This window comes from Chroicocephalus ridibundus, chromosome 3 (assembly GCF_963924245.1).
Source record: "Chroicocephalus ridibundus chromosome 3, bChrRid1.1, whole genome shotgun sequence".
Classification (NCBI taxonomy): Eukaryota; Metazoa; Chordata; class Aves; order Charadriiformes; family Laridae; genus Chroicocephalus; species Chroicocephalus ridibundus.
This window is the reverse complement of record NC_086286.1, coordinates 56,385,605-56,403,844: the sequence shown is the minus strand read 5'-3', so window position 1 is coordinate 56,403,844 and position 18,240 is coordinate 56,385,605. Positions and strand designations below refer to the sequence as shown.

Genomic DNA, 18,240 nt, shown 5'->3' with positions numbered 1-18,240 from the left:
TCAGTGCCTGGTGGTAGCTAAAAAGGTAATTGGAAATTACTTTTTACTGGAAATAAACTGGAAGTTTATTAGGAAAGTTCTGAGAGTAATACTGAAATTGTTACTTCAGGAGTGAATTACACCATGGTTTACCCCCACCCTGAATACTGAATGTAGCACTGTTTCCCCACATTTCATATTGGAATTAGAAGTACAGAATAATGATCAGGATTAAGAAATTGTGAGAGGTTTTGTATCACTGTATGAAAGTAATGCAGTCATCAAGGAACAGTTTAAATAACAGGAAACACTTGTTCACACAGCATACAATTAAGTTACAGAATTCATTGTTATGCTACTATGGAGACTGAAGTATAAATAAATACAAAAAAGGATTAGATTAATTAATAAAGGAAAGGTCCATTGGCAGCTGGTAGCCCTAGTATTTGGGAAGTTGCTCCATACTGGAGCTGTGAAGGCATGCTCTGTACCTGCCCTGCTCTTCCTTCTTTTAATATTGAGCCCACTGTTGAAGGACCAGTACAGAAGTTTCACTATTCCTTTAATTTTTATTTCCTTTCCTCAGTTTATTTTTCCCATGAAACAACTACTATGAAGAGCCTTTATATATCCACCATTCTTAGGCATACTTCTTACACACCATTTGTCTACAGTGTGAGGTGTTCTAATTGGGACCGGGTTTTAAAAAATAGCCCTCATCCCGTAAGTGTTTCTTCACTGGTGAAGAGCTAAGATTGATGTAAACTCAGTTGATTTCAGTGACTTTTTGCCACTCTAGGGTCCATGAACAGCCGCTTGTGGGCACTCCTTTGTAATGGACAGGAACTGGGGACGCAGCCCAAGAGTCAGCAATGGCTACAACGGCTTCAAAGATCACAGGACTCTTGCCACCTCTCTCAGCAGCCAACTTTGTGCTGCATTGATAGGCAAACCAGATCTAGAAATCGTTCTTTATTAATAGAATTAATAATAATATATTAATTGAAATAATAATAATAACAACAACAACAACAATATTAGTGTTTGGGCAACAACAACAATATTAGCTTTTGGGAAAAGGTCCCGTCTGAAAAATTAGCCAGCAAAACCGAGCTGGTTCCCCTCCGGATGGCATTCATTTGTTGCACACCTCTCCCCACCCATCTCCGGCAATACCCCTTAGATTCCTGCAGACGCAGGGATGATTTCTTTAGGTGAAACGCTATTGTCGTTCATGTCCAGTGAGTCCAGCCCTCCCATTCAGACTGCCAGCACAGGTGTTAATTACTGCCATCTGTGACGGTGGCTTATGCTGCGAACACCTGCCACCCAGAAAATACACTGAAATCCCCGCTTTGTTTCACATGGGTCAGTGAGCACCAATTAGTAATGACTTTGATGAGTATTTTTCTGGGTTGTGTGTGGCAGGTGCAATGCTTCTGGTCTCCCACTACAGTTACCAGCTCACTGATGCATCAGACCCCTGAAGAATCTATCTCAATGGGCAACACTACTTCTAGATATATGATTTCATTTCACATAGCTTTTGGCTCCCTGTCTGAGAAACCTAAGTGCAAGCACCTTCATATTATGAACCATATGTTCAAAGGAATATTTCAGAGGGATTTTCACATAGCTTTTCGAGAAAGCCAAATCATTAAACTTTTTTAAAACAGTCTTCAGTGAGACAAGAATCCTGCAGGAGTTCACAAGGATCGTGGGACATACAAATCTGAAAGCAAAGGTATAACGCAGAAAAAAAAAAAAAAGAAGTAAAGCACAAATGAACCCATGGTGTTGACTGATAAATATGAACTCTAGCAATATTGCTGAGAAGGCAGGCACAGAAGTTAGATCAGTCTTTTGAGCTGATTTAATTCATGCAGCTGCCAGTTGTGCAGTTGAAAAGCTACATCATTCGTGAATTTAGGAGCACTGCAAAGCAATATATTTCGAAGAAAGAATTTCTCTTGATCTCTACAGTGTTTGTCACCCACAATAATTTTGTCAACATCAGTCAATGTAAATGATTCTCCCAGTACCTTCTAATAAATACAATTAATGCGTCCAATGAAGGGAATATTCTAGTCCCTACTTGTTTTCAAATTAATTTCTCTCCTCCTTGGGACATATCTCTCTCCTTTTTCCTTATCACAAAGCCTCTGAAGATGGTGAAGCTAGTTAAATGGAGAAAAAAAGAGACTGGAATATGCATTTGTGAACACACATCTCAGGTGCAATTCACAGCAGTCCCTGAGGCTAATATTTAAGAGCATTTTTGTAACTGATAGTTCCTATAGAAATATTTGTAAACTCTGAAATTTCAAACATTTGAATTGGAGCTGCTGTTCTCTATTGCCCGACCATAATTTTATCAGAAAGTATCAATCATTGAGTGACACCATGGATTTAATAATATAACACTGTTAGAAACAGCTGTAGGAATGCCTTGCAAGAAATTAAGCATAATTGTACAAAAATTATTCCTTTGAGCTATTTGATGGATATTGCCCTATTTATCTCTAAATAGAAGTATTTTCTGGCACCTCTGAAACTACTTCAGTGAGTTCTACTGAAACAACTTATTTCCTGTGAAATTTGCAAGACAGTGCACGATTCACTACCTTCCCTCCTCTTTCCAACATATATAACCATGCTTATGAGTTTCCAGGAGGTCACTACAATGGGGAGCGTGTGGCAGTCAGGTCATCAAAAATCACCGTGAAGATAATCTACCTACCATCTACTTTGATCTGAAAGTCTTTAAAGTTGTGCCATCTGCTTCTTCACAGTTCATTTTAAGCCTTATGCTCAAGCAAAAGGAACAGCCTGGCAATACCAATCTGACAAAATTGATCAAGATCAGAAACATCGCAGTGCTCTCAGTAAAATTAATCTATAAGCAAGCAAAATTTGCTGCAATTAACTCAATCATTCCATTTCCAAAGGTGTTTCTACAAAGCCTGCACGTTAATCTGTTGGAATGGAAATGTTTCTTATAAAGGGGTATTTGTATGGAAGTGTAAGAATGGTCCATAAATCACAAACAGCACTCAAATGGATCTATTCTGCACATTCAGACTGCATATTCAGATTTTGCATTCACAGAATTAAAAATCTCACATACATTTTATAAGGTTAACATGTATGCAACAACTGAAATGAAAAGCCAGGCAGATGCACTAAGCATTTCTATTTGTTTATTCAGAAGTCATCTCCTTGGAACATGAGGTGATAGAAAGGCTTCTTACACCATCATCTCTCCTACTTTTTGTGTAAGAGGAACAGCTAAAGGTGAGGAGGGATTTGGTGGAGACTCCATCCTGATCACTAGCAAGGGTGCAGGCATCTTGTGGGTTTTGGAAGTTGGTGTATCCTACAGCAATCTCACAACCGCTCTGCATTTTCTGGAGACAACCCTGTTAACTTCTGTGCCTTCAGCATCAAAACAGTGCAGAGGTGGTGCCAGCCATCTCCGCTCAGCATTTCTTGCCTTGTCCCAGGGGCAGCCCAGAGTCTGTTCGCTGGGAAGGGAAGGACGTGTCCCCTTGTGGTTCTTCACAGTTTTACCAAATAACTAGTGGCTGCCTAGTAAATTGAGAATAATACCTGACTCTGAGGTTATCTCACTGAAGACCAGAATATCTCACTTGGAAAGTAACGGTTAGCAAATGAAATATTCTGGTGTGCCCAACTTAACACATGTGCTTTTGATGCCTTTGATTTCATAGGAAGCCTTGGCTTGGAGTTAGACATCCACTTATGTGCATTTCCAGATAAGAATGACTTCCAAGCCTAAAAGCTGAGATGTACATACGCCAAGAACTCCAACACTGAATTACCTTTGAAAAAGCCTTAAAAAAATAATAGCCTTGAAAATGCCTTGAAGCTACTATACAGTCACACAGCCTTCTGACAGCAGATGCACGGATTTCTCACATCGTTTAATGACTGCTGCCCACTCTGGAAAAAATGCACTCTCATGATCTGCAACTATGCTCAACTGAGATACATAATAAAATAACCAAACATAGTAACTCCCCTTTCTTTGTTCTTGAATGTGGAGCTTTATGTGTCAATTTTAATCTAAAAGGAGCAATGTGCTATGTGGGCCTTTGAAAATGGATTTTATTCTCTAACTGAGAAGTTTCTACCCAAGTGCAGTGTTTATGCATCTTAATAAACAACGGTGCAAAAAAAAACCCAGGCCAAAACAAGTGTGGCATACCTCCATGCAACTTCATGTACTAGTGTGTAGAGATTGTGTATAGTTAAATGTCATCAACACTAATTTACACTAATTATCATATAAACACATGAAGAATAAAATTTCATGGCAAATGTAACATAGTATAATGGGGACTACTTAAAGACATCATGCTACAGATAGGGTGACTTTATTATCTTCATTCTCATGGCATGTGTGGGCTTCGTGTTAAGAAAGGTGGGCACTAATTGTGTGGTATTTATTTCTGGTTTTCATTAAAGTTATAATTGTGTAGGCTGATATTGTTTTGGGCATTCAAATAACTCCCAACTACAGTATAGGAGTAGAAGAAGGGTAAACAGAGGAGTTGGACGGTCCAGACTGTCTGAAAAAGGTTGCATCACCTCTGGGCTATTTCTGTGACCTGGGCCAGTGCAGGCTGAGGAGCAGGGCTAGCCGACACAGGTGTCAAGTCAGCTCAGTGGTCTCATTGCATCCCCTTGTGGCTGGGTGGCTACAAGAGCTGAGCATCGTCCATCCCCATGAGAACCAGGGGTCGGGTAGAAACTAAGCAGCTTTTCTGCTTTCAAGGGGTGTCCACACTGGATCTGGAGTACTTGGAAGGTGAAACAACTAACTTCTTCATAGTGCCAACCTGTGCATTTCCTGGAAAGATGCTGATTTCTCACAGTCCCTGCTGAAGCGATTCTCCAACCCATGATACCCTAGAATTCCTCCCAGCACATTTTGCAGCCCACCATAAAGACAGCGTAGAGACCTATGAGTAAGTGTGGAGGAGGAATGTTTCTAACTACACTTTATCCCTGTATTTCCAAACATAGCACGGATGGAGCAGCTCCTGTTCACGCAGACTATTATTCAGAGTGGCTTTGTGTTGTCTGCAAAGAATGATCCCACCTTTAACACACCAGCAAGCAGATCTCTCACAGTGAATGCACGGGATTTCAAGCAACAGAAATGTAACAATTTACACCAATTTTCATGAATGCTGATTTAACTTTAAATAGGAAAAAAAAAAAAAGGTCTTTGGAATCCACCCAACAGCAATTGGGATGAGGTTAATAACTTGTCTTTCTGGTAAGAAACACAGAAGAGTTGAAGCTTGCTATATATTTCCAGTGGAATTTGTAGCTTGAATCCAATAATAAAGGTATGGCAGATACAAATTAATAAAATTTTTTTTAAAAGCAAATATTAATCTTGAGCTGCATAATGTTCAAAATCCTTGTGACATTTCCTAGCAGGAGACTGTTGCCTTGTGGGGTAGAACTGATCCACTGTTTTCAAAAGTATCACTTCAAAGTCTACAAAAATATCTTGCAACAAGCATTTTTCATCTGTCAGTAGCATACTCATAAAAATAGGGATTTCATTAAAATTTCTCACAAGCAGTGACTGCAATTACTACTTATAATGATCTTTTAAAAATGAATGAACAAATAACCTTCATAATCTGTTGTCTTTTCCAAAAGAGATAGGTCCCACTCATGTTAAGGAGAATTACATCTACAGAGATGAGAGAGCGGGGGAGCAGGTCCCTTAAGGCAGCTCCCTGGGCGCTGTGAGTTCGAAATAGCTCCCCGAAGGGCACTGAAGGGAGAGATGGCGATTTACATCAACAAAGAATTTACCCCTTTCATGTTTATTTTTCACCCTGGCCTGCCACAATATCTAATCATATCTGCCGGCAATAGAGAAGCTTAATAGCTCGTGTCCAACTCTTGCTACCAGTTCGTTTTCTCATCTGAACAGGGCATAAATGAACTGCAAATGTCAGGTCATTGCTTCCTGATCTTACTTCACCCACCCCACCCCGAATTGCAGCACTTCACATTTTAGGTATCCAGTTCAATCCAATTCACCCTTGAATGTCATATATGCAACTCTTCCTGGAGATTCTTTTATTTATTCATCATAATACGTGTTCTTAACTCTTTTTACTTAGTCATCTCTGTGAGAATAAAAGATGTGGAGTCAGCTCAGTAAGCAGATGGAATCATAAATCAAATCCATACAAGAGATACAGTCAGACAAACAGAATAGCTGCAAAACTGTGGCAATAATGTGGTCAGGTTTGCAATTTTGTACTTAAAAATCCCATTTTGAGGATCATAACTGGACTAGAGGAAAGTCACAGCAATAAAGCAGAAGAGTTTGCTTTCTATCAAATGCAATTACTTCTGTAATTTATGTCAGTCCACCTAGCCTGGCCATAAATCAGTGTCTCCTTTTTAAAATACCCTTGCTTTTTATATTCTTCTCCTGATATTTGAGATTAATAAAACCTGTTGACTATGAATAGATTTTACAGAGCAACCTTTTTTACTATTGCTCAAGCTGCATGAAAACGTGCTTGCCCGGACCTGCTGGCAAACTACCCACTGCCCTCTCTCTCCCAGGGGACACGGCTTTGCAGGGGCTCTCCGGACTGCAGAGGGATGTTCAGGTTTCTTTCCTCTGTGTTCGCAGTCCCGGAAAGCGAGTTCACACGCAGCAAAGCCAGCAGCTAATCCCGGAGTCCCTGCCGAGCCGTGACTCCGTTTTGCTCAAGCAGAAATGCCAAACTTCCCGTGGTGGCAGCGTTGTGAGACCTGCTCGCCAGCCCCGCGGGCAACCTCCGGACCCCTGGAGCCGTCAGCTCCAGATGCGAGCATCTGACAAGTTTGTATTTACAAATACACGAACTACGCTCGGTGTGTGAACGAGGACGGGGGACGGGACCACCGGGGAGACGGCCGATGCCTTGCGGGGTTTCCTGCGCTGCTGACACCCCTCCCATTGCCCGCAGCCGCGGCTCCCGGGGCCGGGGGGGGTCCTGCGTGCCGGGGGGAACCGCACCCCCCCCAGCACTTTTCCCCGTTCCCCTTACGGTCTCCCCGGGTGGCGGCGGCCGGTGGTCCCTCGAGGAGAAGCCGGCTCCCCCAGATAACGCAGTACCGGCGCGTCCCCGCGGAGCTCCCCGCCGAGGGGCGCGGTGCCCCGGGGCCGACCGGGAGAGCGGCCGGGGGCTGCCGGGGGAGGCAGGGGGCTACCCCATACCTACCTTCCGTGTGGACGGCGGAGACGTAGGTCCAGTTGTAGCGCTTGACGATGTCGAGCATGGCCCTGGCTTGCAGCGTGTCGGAGGGGACCACCCTGAGGAAGTATTTGTAGAGCGTTTTGTCGCTCAGGTCGATGCTGGTGGCGGAGTAAGCGATCTGGGGGATGTCGAAAAGCTGGAGCAGATTTTGGACTTGGATAGCAACCGAGCTGGAGCCGGGGCCGATGACCCCCGCGATGGGCTTTTTCACTCTGGACTGGGGCTGGGGCTGCGAGTCGGAAACGCAGCGGGTGCCTCCGTCCCTGTCGTCCCTGATGGAGATGAGGGAGTCCCGTATGAACTCGATGCTCTGCTCCAGGGCCACCGAGGAGTGCCAGCAGGAGTCTCGGATCTCGCTGCCCAGGGTGATGTTAGGCAGCAGGACCGGGTCGGCGTTAATTTTATCCAAAGTGTGAAACATGGCTTCGACTCTCTGGATGCCGTATTGCTCCCGGATTTCCCCGCACTTCCTTTCGGGCACTTTCTCAGCCGGCGGCTGGTGATGGACAGAGAAGAGGGCCCCGATGATGACATCCCCGTCCGTCCGAGCCACCGACCGCTGCGAGGAGGCTGCGGAGAGAAGCACCTTGCGCCCGGCGCTCCTGGGCAGTACGTCCATCTCCAGGAGCAGAGCAGGGAAAAAGACCAGCAGCACGCCAATCATTTTGTTGCACGATGTCATCCAGACCCAGGTTACCAATTTCAAGGGCTCCTCTTGCCTGCACATGGTTTAAGGACATGTAGAAAATGGCATCCGCTTCCCCCCCGCCAGCGCCCAAGTTGCTCCAAATAGCATCACAGCCAAGTCTTACAGCATCGCTCTCGAAGGTGCCCAGTCAGCCGTCATCCTAGTGACTTTTAACCTGGTGGCATAGAAACCGGGGATAAAACACGCTAATCGGGAAATCGATGTCAAACCAGAGCTCGATAAAGCAACCCCGCACAGTTCGAGGAGATGACTGCTTCCCCAGATGCCCAGGTCAAATTGCTTCGTTAAGGGCTCTCGAAAGGAAGTTTCAAGAGGGATTAAAATATTTATTTTATTTGCCTTGACATACGATCATGCATACTCACATATGTTAAGTTTATATGATCCTTTTCCTGTCCGCTTTTCAAGCCAAGGAAGCTGTTTCCCGCACCTCCAGCTGGCACACACCCTCCCCTCCGCCCTCGGGAAGTTTTGAAAGTTTCACGAGGTAGTTAGCTCATCGGAGAAGCGTCCCAGCCTGGCCCCAGCGGCCCCAGCCCTGAAAGCGGGGTGACAACTGCTTCTCTTCTCACATTCTGATTACCTGAAGGCATCTTTCTCAGCTCAGGAATTTCCTTTTCCAATACAGAAAGGGGTGAAAAGATAGCGGGTGCAATCTGCCCTGCCAGCGACGGGAAATGTCATTTAAAGGTCAGCGAAGGGAGGAAGAAAGGAACCGCTTTGCAGTTTAGATTAACTTTTCCGTGTGTAGGGGGCAAAATTGTAATTCAGCCAGGGACACACATATGCAAGCGGGGGGGGAATACATGTTAGTTACTAAGGCAACGGCGGGCAAAGTCCTGATGTGCCTTACCGGCACGCCTGCCTTGCCTGCAGGCTTCTGGCGAGGAGAGGCGACCGGCCCGGCGGATGGGCTTTGGAGGCTTGAAACGCCGGGCTGGAAAGGGGGCGGGCGGCGCGGCTGTCACCGCCGCCGCCACCGCCGCCACCGCCGCCGCCGGGGACCCGCAGCGCGGCCGGGCCGGGTCCCTGTTGCACGGCGGCGCCTTCAGCACCCGGGACAGCGCCCTGCAGCCCGCTGCCCCTGGCCCCGCTGTCCCCCTGCCCCGGCACCCCGCTGTCGCGCTGCCCCCCTGCCCCGGTACCCGCTATCCCGCCGTCCCCCTGCCCCCGTACCCCGCTGTCCCCCTGCCCCGCCAACCCGCTATCCCGCTGTCCCGCCGTCCTGTTGCCCCGCTGCCCCAGTGTCCCGCTGCCCCAGTGTCCCGCTGCCCCGGCCCCGCCGCCACCGGCTCGTCCTCCCCCCGAGCACCGCTGGGCGCGTCCCCCAAAACTTCTGTCCCCCGCCCGGCGCCGCTGCCGCGGTCCCCCCGTATGTACACACGTACACACACACACACACACACCCGAGGCACGGAGAACGGCCGCGGCACGCACCGCACCAGACTGGCCGCCGCTCCCCCGTCCCTCCCCGGCGCCGGTGCTGGTGCCGGTGCCGCGGCGGGGCTGCCCACCGAGCGGAGCGGAGGGCTGGAGACGGTCACGGGGAAGGCGATGCTCCGCGGAGAGCCGCCGTCCTGGCTGTGCGTCCACACATGCACGCAGGCACAGCGCCTGAAGTCGGCTCCCCCGGGCAGCCCCGCAGCCCGTCTCCCGAGTGCCTTTCCCCGCCTGCCCCACCTGCAGCCCCACGGCCGAGACCCGCCGTCTGTCCGGGGGGTTACCCCCGAAACGTACCTGTCCGGGCGAGGCAGCGGCTCCCTGCCCGCTCGGAGCAGGCATTGGCGGCTCTCCGGCCGCCCCGAGCTGGCGCGCTGGCGGCGGGGCGAGGGCTGTGGGCTGGGCGCTGGTGCCCTCTGTCTTCAGCACCGCTCCACCGCAAGGAAAAAAACAGGTCATCCCGGGCTCATCCATTATCTCATACAGAAGGATCAGTCATTTTCTCCCCCTCCTTAATTTCTTCGGCTATTGTTTTGTAAGCGAGCAAGGAAGCATCACCCTGCGGCGGCAGGGGAGGTGTTTGTTCTCACCTCCCGCGGCCCTTAATTCATTATCCTCTTGCCACAATTAGCAAGAGCGAGAGCAAAAGCAAGAGGCTGCTGTTCGAAGGGGACCCAGACCACGCTCGGGGGACCCGAGATAGTGAAATGTGCCGTTCTGCCTCACGGGCAGCGTTTCGTTATTGAAACAAATATTTATTTTTATTTTTTTTTTTAAAAAAGATACTGCAACAAGATAAATCACCTGTAAGTATAAAGGCATTGAGATTACAGTTTTCAGGTCAAGATGAATCTAAATGAAGCACGTGAGAGGCATGTCAGATTAAAATAATACCAGATTGAATAATCATAATTCAGACGACCTGCTTGCATCCCTAACACAGGTCTCGGGTGTTTTACTTGACTGTATGAAAGTTAAAGTTAGATTACCTCCCCACTGGGAACTCTATAGATATTTGCCCTACTTTTGAAAGAAAGAGGCAAGGACAAACATTTAACTATTGCTCATTCAGAGAAGGGTTTGCAGTGAATGCTGCCTCAGGGGTGTCTTCTCCCTGTGTCAATATTTGCACTTTTTTTACTGTCATTATTTACATTATTTGCTCATTATTTGCCTGTGTTGTGCATTTATCCATGAGGCATGTTCATTATGGAAGACTCAGCCGAGGGGTTTGCTGGTGCCCACTTTCCCTGTAGGTCATGTTTCCCAAAGAAGGAGCCAGGGGCAGAGGGGCTGCCTGTCCTGCATGAAGCTCCCCCAAGGCACCGCAGACCCAGCTCAGGGCAGCTCTGCCAGGACCAGGCCTGGAGGGGCATCCAGATGTACACATAAAGGGGGAAAAAATTATTCCCCTTCATCCGCACTTTAATAATTAAACTTCAGTCTCTGCCCTTGACACAATGAACCTGCAACATGCCGGTAAATTATTTCAACGGTTAAGTGAACAGTTTGCTCCGCTTGCTCTGGCAGGGGAAGCATTTGCAAATGCTCCCATAGGTTCCTCCCAACATTTAACACCCTGTAGCCTTCATCTGCTCCAACCCGGCACTCACAAAGACAGCAGATCTTTCTGCTGAGGCTTATGCATGGCTGTCTCACAGAGCTGTTCTCCCTTCTGTGATGGTTCTGAATTTTGCTGAGACTGGAGAGCAGGTCACCAGCTCCTGATGCCCAGCCACGGCCTCAGCTGCTACCTCTCCAATACCTGCAGCAGCAGGTGGGAGTAGGTGGGAACTGGCAGAGGGCTGGGGCTCAGGAGAAGACACCTGCGATGTCAGGAGGCTTTAAGAAAGGCTAAGGAAAGAGGGCACTGGGACTGCGGGGGCTTCAGTCTTCCCCTTTGGTCATGGGGGAAACAAAGGCTTCCCCCATGGGGAAGCAGCACCATGTGACCCTGCTGTCCTTGTCTCCCCCAAAGACGCCAGAGTCATCCCACTGCCTTCTGCCCATCTCCTACACATCCTGATCCTGCTCTGGCCCACAGATCTAACACTTCTCCCCTCAGAAACAGCCCATGATCCAAGCCTGCTGCCTTCCCAAATTTCTTAGCACATGGTACTTTTATCGTCTGGTAACCATCCTTGGGGCACTGCACTGGACTCCGTTTTTTGCAGAGATATGAGCTGCCATCAGACAAACAGAGAATTGGGCAAGAACAGAGCAGGGGCTGGAGCTGGCTTGTAAGCAATGTTTGCTTTCCTTGGGAAATTACCTGACATTGAATATTTTTCCTTCCTGAAATGGAGGAAAAGTGAACAACTTTCAGTCTCTCTTGAAACACAATTTAAAAATCAGCTGGAGGTTGATTGAAATATTCTATTTTGATAGCATCAAAAGTGTTTTGTTCTGTTTTCTGTTTAAACATTTTGTACAGTGTAGCACAGTGTATCATTATTTTTACTTCAGACGAAATCAATCATCAGCTTAAAATGGAAGTTGTGTTCCAGTATTTCTTCAAAAGATTTTATATAGATATATAGATATATGTTTTGGTTTTTGGGTTTTTGTTGGTTTTTTTTTGCTAGAACAAGCATACTCTTGTTAATGTTTCTATTTCATCAAAATTACCTCTTTCAGCAGAAAATCTTCTATTGGAAAAGTTCTGGTTGTCTGTAATGAGAGAGGCCAGTGTGTTGTAGAAAATGGTTTGAAAGGGGGGGTGGCCTGGAGTAGCAACGACTGAAGCTTGGAAACCTGGTTTGCTGAGACACGACTTTTTGTTTCCCAAACACGTCTCCTCCCTCCTCTACTTCCCACCAAGAGAGAAAAGTCAGATGGACTGCCTAATTGTGCAGACTCTCCAGCTAATTTATTGGGGAGATTTAAAGCTATTCTATAAGGATCAATGCTGCTAAAATTATACAATTTTATTCTGCTTTGGAAACAAGTAGAAAGCTCATATGTTCTGAAGTCAGTTAAAATATATACCAGCTACTTTATAAATTGTCAATAGCCCTTTCTGTTCTGCTCACTCAGATGCTTTCCTCTCATGATTTACAAAAGCCACCTACTATATATAAACAGTGTGCATGCAAAACATGCATAGGTAGCCCTCTGTAGTAGATACCGAAATGTTTGTTCCTGAACAAGGACTTAGTGTCATCTCATCATCTAGCAGGTTTGTTCAATCAAAACAGGGATTTTTAATCTTCCTAATATATTCAATATATTTTCTCATTTTCTCTTCGCAAAACAAACATTTCTCATAGCTTTTAATTTAAAACATGTGCCAGCTACAACATCGTTTTCACTTTCTTATTTTTAAGCTCTTAGGTCATCCTATCTGTTAAGAAACAAAGCAACAGCATTTTTAACAGTTTTGATTACTTACACTTACTTGCTGCAGCTGCTAGGAAATGAGCATTAATGGATCGATGTCAGTATATATGGCGCTTCATAAAGGTCTGATTGCTCAGCTCTTCCTTGTACTGGTAGATCCATTAAAATTAAATAGGATTAACTCATGAAATTTAGGCCTCATTTTTGCGATACTTAGAAACTAGTGATAGCTTCTACACAAAATTGTGATTATATGGGGCTATTCTGCTCTTTTTTTGACAGGCATACACACTCCTTGATTCCAAGGATCCCCAGAAATTTGAAAGCTTCCATTGCCAGTTATCACAAACCCTCTCATCCCCTGTCTCAAATCACAGTATCTTGAGCATATTTTACAGGCTTAGGAGATTTCACATCCTTTTGAAAGAACCAAAATGCCTCCTCAGAGGTTTAGTCAGGGGGGAACTGTCTGCCTGGTTATGATTTCAAATGTCTTTCAAACAAGTGCGAGATCCAAATCAATGCAAAATTCAGCATTCAGGGATGTCTTGTAAATTTTTGACACTCTAAGGATTATAGACTCCATGAAGTGATGAATAGACTAGATTTATCCAGGCGTTCAGCAGTTTCCATCTCTGGCTAGCAGAGCTGTTAATAAACTAAGATTAATTCTTTCTAGATTTTAAAATAAGTAACTGATTGCTTTTATAACACCATATTAAAAAAACTCTCAGCAGAAGTGCTTCGTGCTGACTGTTAAGGAGAGAGGCTGGAAGAGCGCGCTCCAGAAGAGAACGAGCCTGGCCTCTCCCCAAGGGAACCTCGTCTCACAAATGGTCTTTTCACCACAAACCCATGCCGTCCAAGCAATGACACGTGATAGCCAAAAAAAAAGCACACGATTTCCTTTCACTACAGAAAGAGCATGTGTCTCAGAGCGTGGAGATTTCCTGGGCACCCACTCTTGTGGCACCCGAGGACGAATTTTGTCACTCTAATGGCTATGGAGATGCTCCCAAACAGTGAAGGAGAAGTCAGATGAACATCCCCTTTGCTAAACAACATGAATATTCAGTCCTGGATGCTGTTTCAAGCCATTCCCGTATTTATTTATTTCTTAACAGCAAAAACGTACTTAGGGTGCCCTCTAGGCCAAAATGATACACGATGTTTACAACGCGCTTTTACACACACCAATTCTATCCAGCTTGATTACTTTTGATAAAACCCTTTTGCCTTGAAATCCCCTGATTTCCCTGAAATCATCCCCTAAGACACAACCTGAGTAAATAGATAAATCTGCGCAGGAACTTGCATGCCAACAAGCTTACGCTACATCAGGCCAAAGAGAAAAGTGCATTTCAAAGTCAAAGGTCCACAATTTCTGAGCCTCCGACTCTCCATTTAAAATGCAGAGACTTCTAATGTAATTCGGAAATGTCAGTCTGAATCACTGTGGCTGAACTTGCCAGACAGGGCCTTATGTAAGTGTGAAGAGAGAGACGGTGTCTTGGATATATGGGATTTAATACAGATTAACTAGATAGGTCTACTTAATTAGATCGAAACCATCAAATATGGCAAGGAATTGAACTAGAAGTCACTGTACTCTACGGAGAAAGATTTGGTACTGTTTGTGGGAAATACGTCAGCTAAAGCATCCACTAGCCATAATTTTTGAGTGATTTTCAAGGACAGCTCTGTGTAAAGCCATGATCTGCAGGAATCCAGTCTGGTGCCATAGAAAACTGGTAACGCCTACATATGGAAAGGAAGTTCTTGCTGTGCAGATGAGGGAAAGGTATTCCTGCTCCCTCTTGCCATCTTGGCTTCCAGGCTGGAGCTGTGGGTCAGTAAGGCCTTACACTGCAAATTTCAGTTACAAAAGGAACAAGTGACTTGGGAAGATTGGAAGTTTGCTCCCAGACCGTACTATGAAACAACACATCTCTGCACTGCTCAGAGGGAAGCCTGCAAGTACCTAGCTGTTTCCGAAATTTCCCCAATGACTACAGTTAGTACTGAAGCAAACAGCTCTGTATTTATTGATCGGTACCTGTATCTTTCATTTCACCACATAATCCTCTTCTAGATCTTTTGTAAAACAAAAAGGAGGATAAAAAAGTCACATTAAAAATCACAAATGTCGGAGATGAAAAAAGCAGGCAGTCTTTCAAAATGGGAATATTTTACACAGGACTAAAGAATCAATGGAGGTTTTACAAATACCAGTTTAGCAATCAAACCATGTGTAACAAATATCTGACACGTTTTAAAGAACCTTTTCAGTGCTCAAAAAAAAAAAAAGCCCAAATTAATGCTGAATACCCCAGAATGTTACTTTTCCCATTTACAATCTATTGCTGTTTATGTAACACTGTATACGAGATGCTTTATCAGCTTCCATAAATACCTATTTTTGAAGTCTACAATAAAAGAATAAAAGAAGCCTGCAAATAAAGCATGGGAGAATGGAATACCTGGAAGATTAGTAGGATTTTGTGGTGACCTTTAACTGAAATGATCTCATTTTCTACCCTGCACCTTCTTTATGCATTTATGGATGGAAGGAAAGGATGCCTTAAAATCACTGCCATCAGACTGGCTGGCTTTTATTCACTTTGCTCTCACTATACATGGGTGTAATTGAACTCAGAAGTGTCAACTAGGGGAACCTCAGGCCTATTCTGTTTTTGCAGTCATTATTTTGATTATTTTTCTAAATGTAGGTAATGTGACAGAACAGCACATCATTGCTTAGTTACTCAATAAAATAATGGAAGGGGCTGGTTGGAATGGTTGGCTGGTTGGAATGGAACGGTTTAAAGGGATTTAGAAGAATGGATACACCTCAAAGTGGATCTGTGGTTCGAGATACGTTGAGATGCAGAGATGTGCATGACTGAATTCAAAGGGATCGAGGTGCCATAGCTTGTCTCTCTTTCAAATTTTATTGGTCTTGCCTGAATTATAACAGTGTATAAACACAACGGACTGAGCAAAGTGAGTGAATGGGTGCATAGAGCAAAGGAAACCTGGTCTGGATTCATATTATGCTGACTGAGAGATAAAGAGGTATCGGCAATGCTCTGCATCCTGTAAACAGCCGTAGAAAAATACTCACACTGAAAAAGGAAAAGGGAGCAGATACGTATTTTTATAACACCACTCACGTATTTGTATCTGTGCAGTTTGCATGTTTTTCATGCTTTGGTCTGAACCCAATGGTTCAGTCAAGGAAACATGACATAAAGTACTAGTTAATACTGTATTTATTTTTAAAGCATAGCTATTACTTAAGGCAAGACATGCAGAGTAAGAATCTGATATTCAGAAATGTCATGAGGACACAGCATACAAACTTCACTTCTCCAACTATTTGCAAATGTCGATGCATTTGTTCAAAAACTTGATCCACAAAAGTACCACACCTAAAAAATGAGAGGCTAGTTCAGAGCATTTTAAAAAAAAATAGTTCTAAGTGTTTACACATGTTCTGACATCTTCTTTGCTATAACAAAAACAAGAACAATATCAGAGTACATGTTTCTTGTAAGTACTTCTTTTGTTTATAGTCCTCATGAGGAATTGCCTTGATAACAGAATTTGCACACAGACTTTATCATTTTGACTTTCTATCCAGGCAAAGCATTTCTGGAAGCATTTCATTACTTCAGGATCTATTAGAATCATTGTTATAACTCTCTTTCCTCTCACTTCCCTGACAGTAAGCTGCTGTGGTTTTGGTGACACATTAATTGCTTTTGCTCTGTGATTTCCTTCTGGTGAAGTGGCTGCATCGTCTCACTGGCCCACTGCCATTTCAGGGATGCCAAGACCTCAATCCTCACCTGGGGTGCCTGGCTCCTCAGCCACTAGCTATAACTGCCTGGTCCTTAGGGTGTTTCAAATCCCAGTTCCTCCGGAATCAGACTTTCTTACTCTAGTCCAGTTATGCAACTCTACTTGACTTAACACTGGATTTACCGCAAAAATTGTCTTTATTAAGGCAGGAAAACAAACATCCAGCATAACACCGCCACTGGTGATGAAATGGCTGAGGTCCGGCTGATCCAGCATCTTGAATGCATTGACTGTCCACAGTAAGTATATTCAAATGCTTTCTGTCTCACATTTCCATTGGCTATTTGCCTTTTGTGACCCATTCTCTAACTAGGCAATACTTCATGTGTATGTGACCCATTCTCTAACTAGGCAATACTTCATGTATATCTCCAGCCCACTTACGATTAATAGCTCATGTTTGGTTCATGCATTAGGTCACAGAGCTTCCAACACCGTACTTGGATGTTTGCTCTCCTGCATATCTTCCGTATATGCTCTTATAAATTTTTTGGCTCTTGCTGAGCAAAACATAGTTGTAAGATCCTGATTTTCTATAAACATTGGAGTTACAATGCTCTGAAATACCCTCTCATGTTTCGAATTGGACATTAAAAAAAAGGATGCACCTAAGACCATTAGTTTATTTAAAAAATCTTGCTTACTATCCATAGCCATGGAGTTTAATTGGAAATGATCAAAAGGAAGGCAAGAAGCAGTGTTACAAAACCCAACGAGAAGAACCTCACACAGTCTCAAATAAAGACTTGTATCTTGCTTGTCTAATGAAATAAAACCAACGCGTTTACTGTGCCTACTGCCTCCACAGCCCCCCTCACAATATACCAAAAACTATTCAGTTTGCAACTGGGGAAAAAATCACTGAAATTTGAAAAAGTCTTGAAGATAAATACATTTGTTCAAATTATTGAAGGTCAGTGGTTGACTAGAAGAAGTAAACCTACATAAATACCCACAATGGGAGAGAGGCAGGTGAAATAACCAGCTGCAGCAACCAGGTGCCCCGTCAGCACAGCCGTGGGCCAGCTGCACAATGGCGTGTCTCTGCCCTGGGAAGGAATAACCGGGTACTCAAGAGAGGTGATTTGCAGAGCTGGAGGATGGAGCAATCATTAGGCAAGCTGATTATGTGCGCATGATTACTAGGGCCGTGTAGGAAAGTGTGTGTCCTCATGGAACTGCTAATCTCCTCATGTGTGTAAATTGCGTGTATAGATTATTAATTGTAACTCACAAGGTGATTCTTGAAATTTGATTAGCAATGAAGGGATAAAGGGACAGGAAGAATACGTGGCTGAGGTGCTGTGCCATCATACTCTAAAGCACATAGGCAATCAACACTTGCTTCACTAAATTAAGAAAACTCAAGGGAAAATTTCTAAATAGCAGTTAGTCGCATTGTTCAGAGAATATCTTCATATTCACAATGATGAGTTTCAAACAAAGTGTCCTCATGGTTTTCAAATTATCTGTACAAGCATGTTGTGTAAGCACATATTAATTTCATTACATAGTCTTTTATTTTCATTCTAGAGGACATTTTCTTGATAACTATAGCATGTGCTTGTTTTTACGGCATATGCTTGGTTTTGTTTTTGTTTT

The 18,240-nt window shown here is 44.6% G+C and overlaps 1 protein-coding gene across 9 annotated transcripts in view; it reads right to left on the bottom strand.

The window, feature by feature from the left end:
- The window catches only part of GRM1 (glutamate metabotropic receptor 1), a 191,399-nt gene extending 181,419 nt beyond the window's left edge, over nt 1-9,980 (bottom strand). For 4 of the 9 annotated variants that reach the window (XR_010070324.1, XR_010070325.1, XM_063329251.1 and 1 more), the window contains exons 1-2: nt 9,733-9,980; nt 7,251-8,149 (exon numbers count right to left, since the gene is read on the bottom strand). Coding sequence is in view for 6 of the 9 variants with exons in the window: in XM_063329251.1 (XP_063185321.1) it covers nt 7,251-8,013 (763 nt within the window). In the remaining 3 variants the exon portion in view is untranslated. The remainder of the gene's footprint in view (nt 1-7,250; nt 8,150-9,732) is intronic. The other 5 variants (XR_010070326.1, XM_063329248.1, XM_063329253.1 and 2 more) reach the window with 2 other exon arrangements.
- Nucleotides 9,981-18,240: the final 8,260 nt, after the last annotated feature.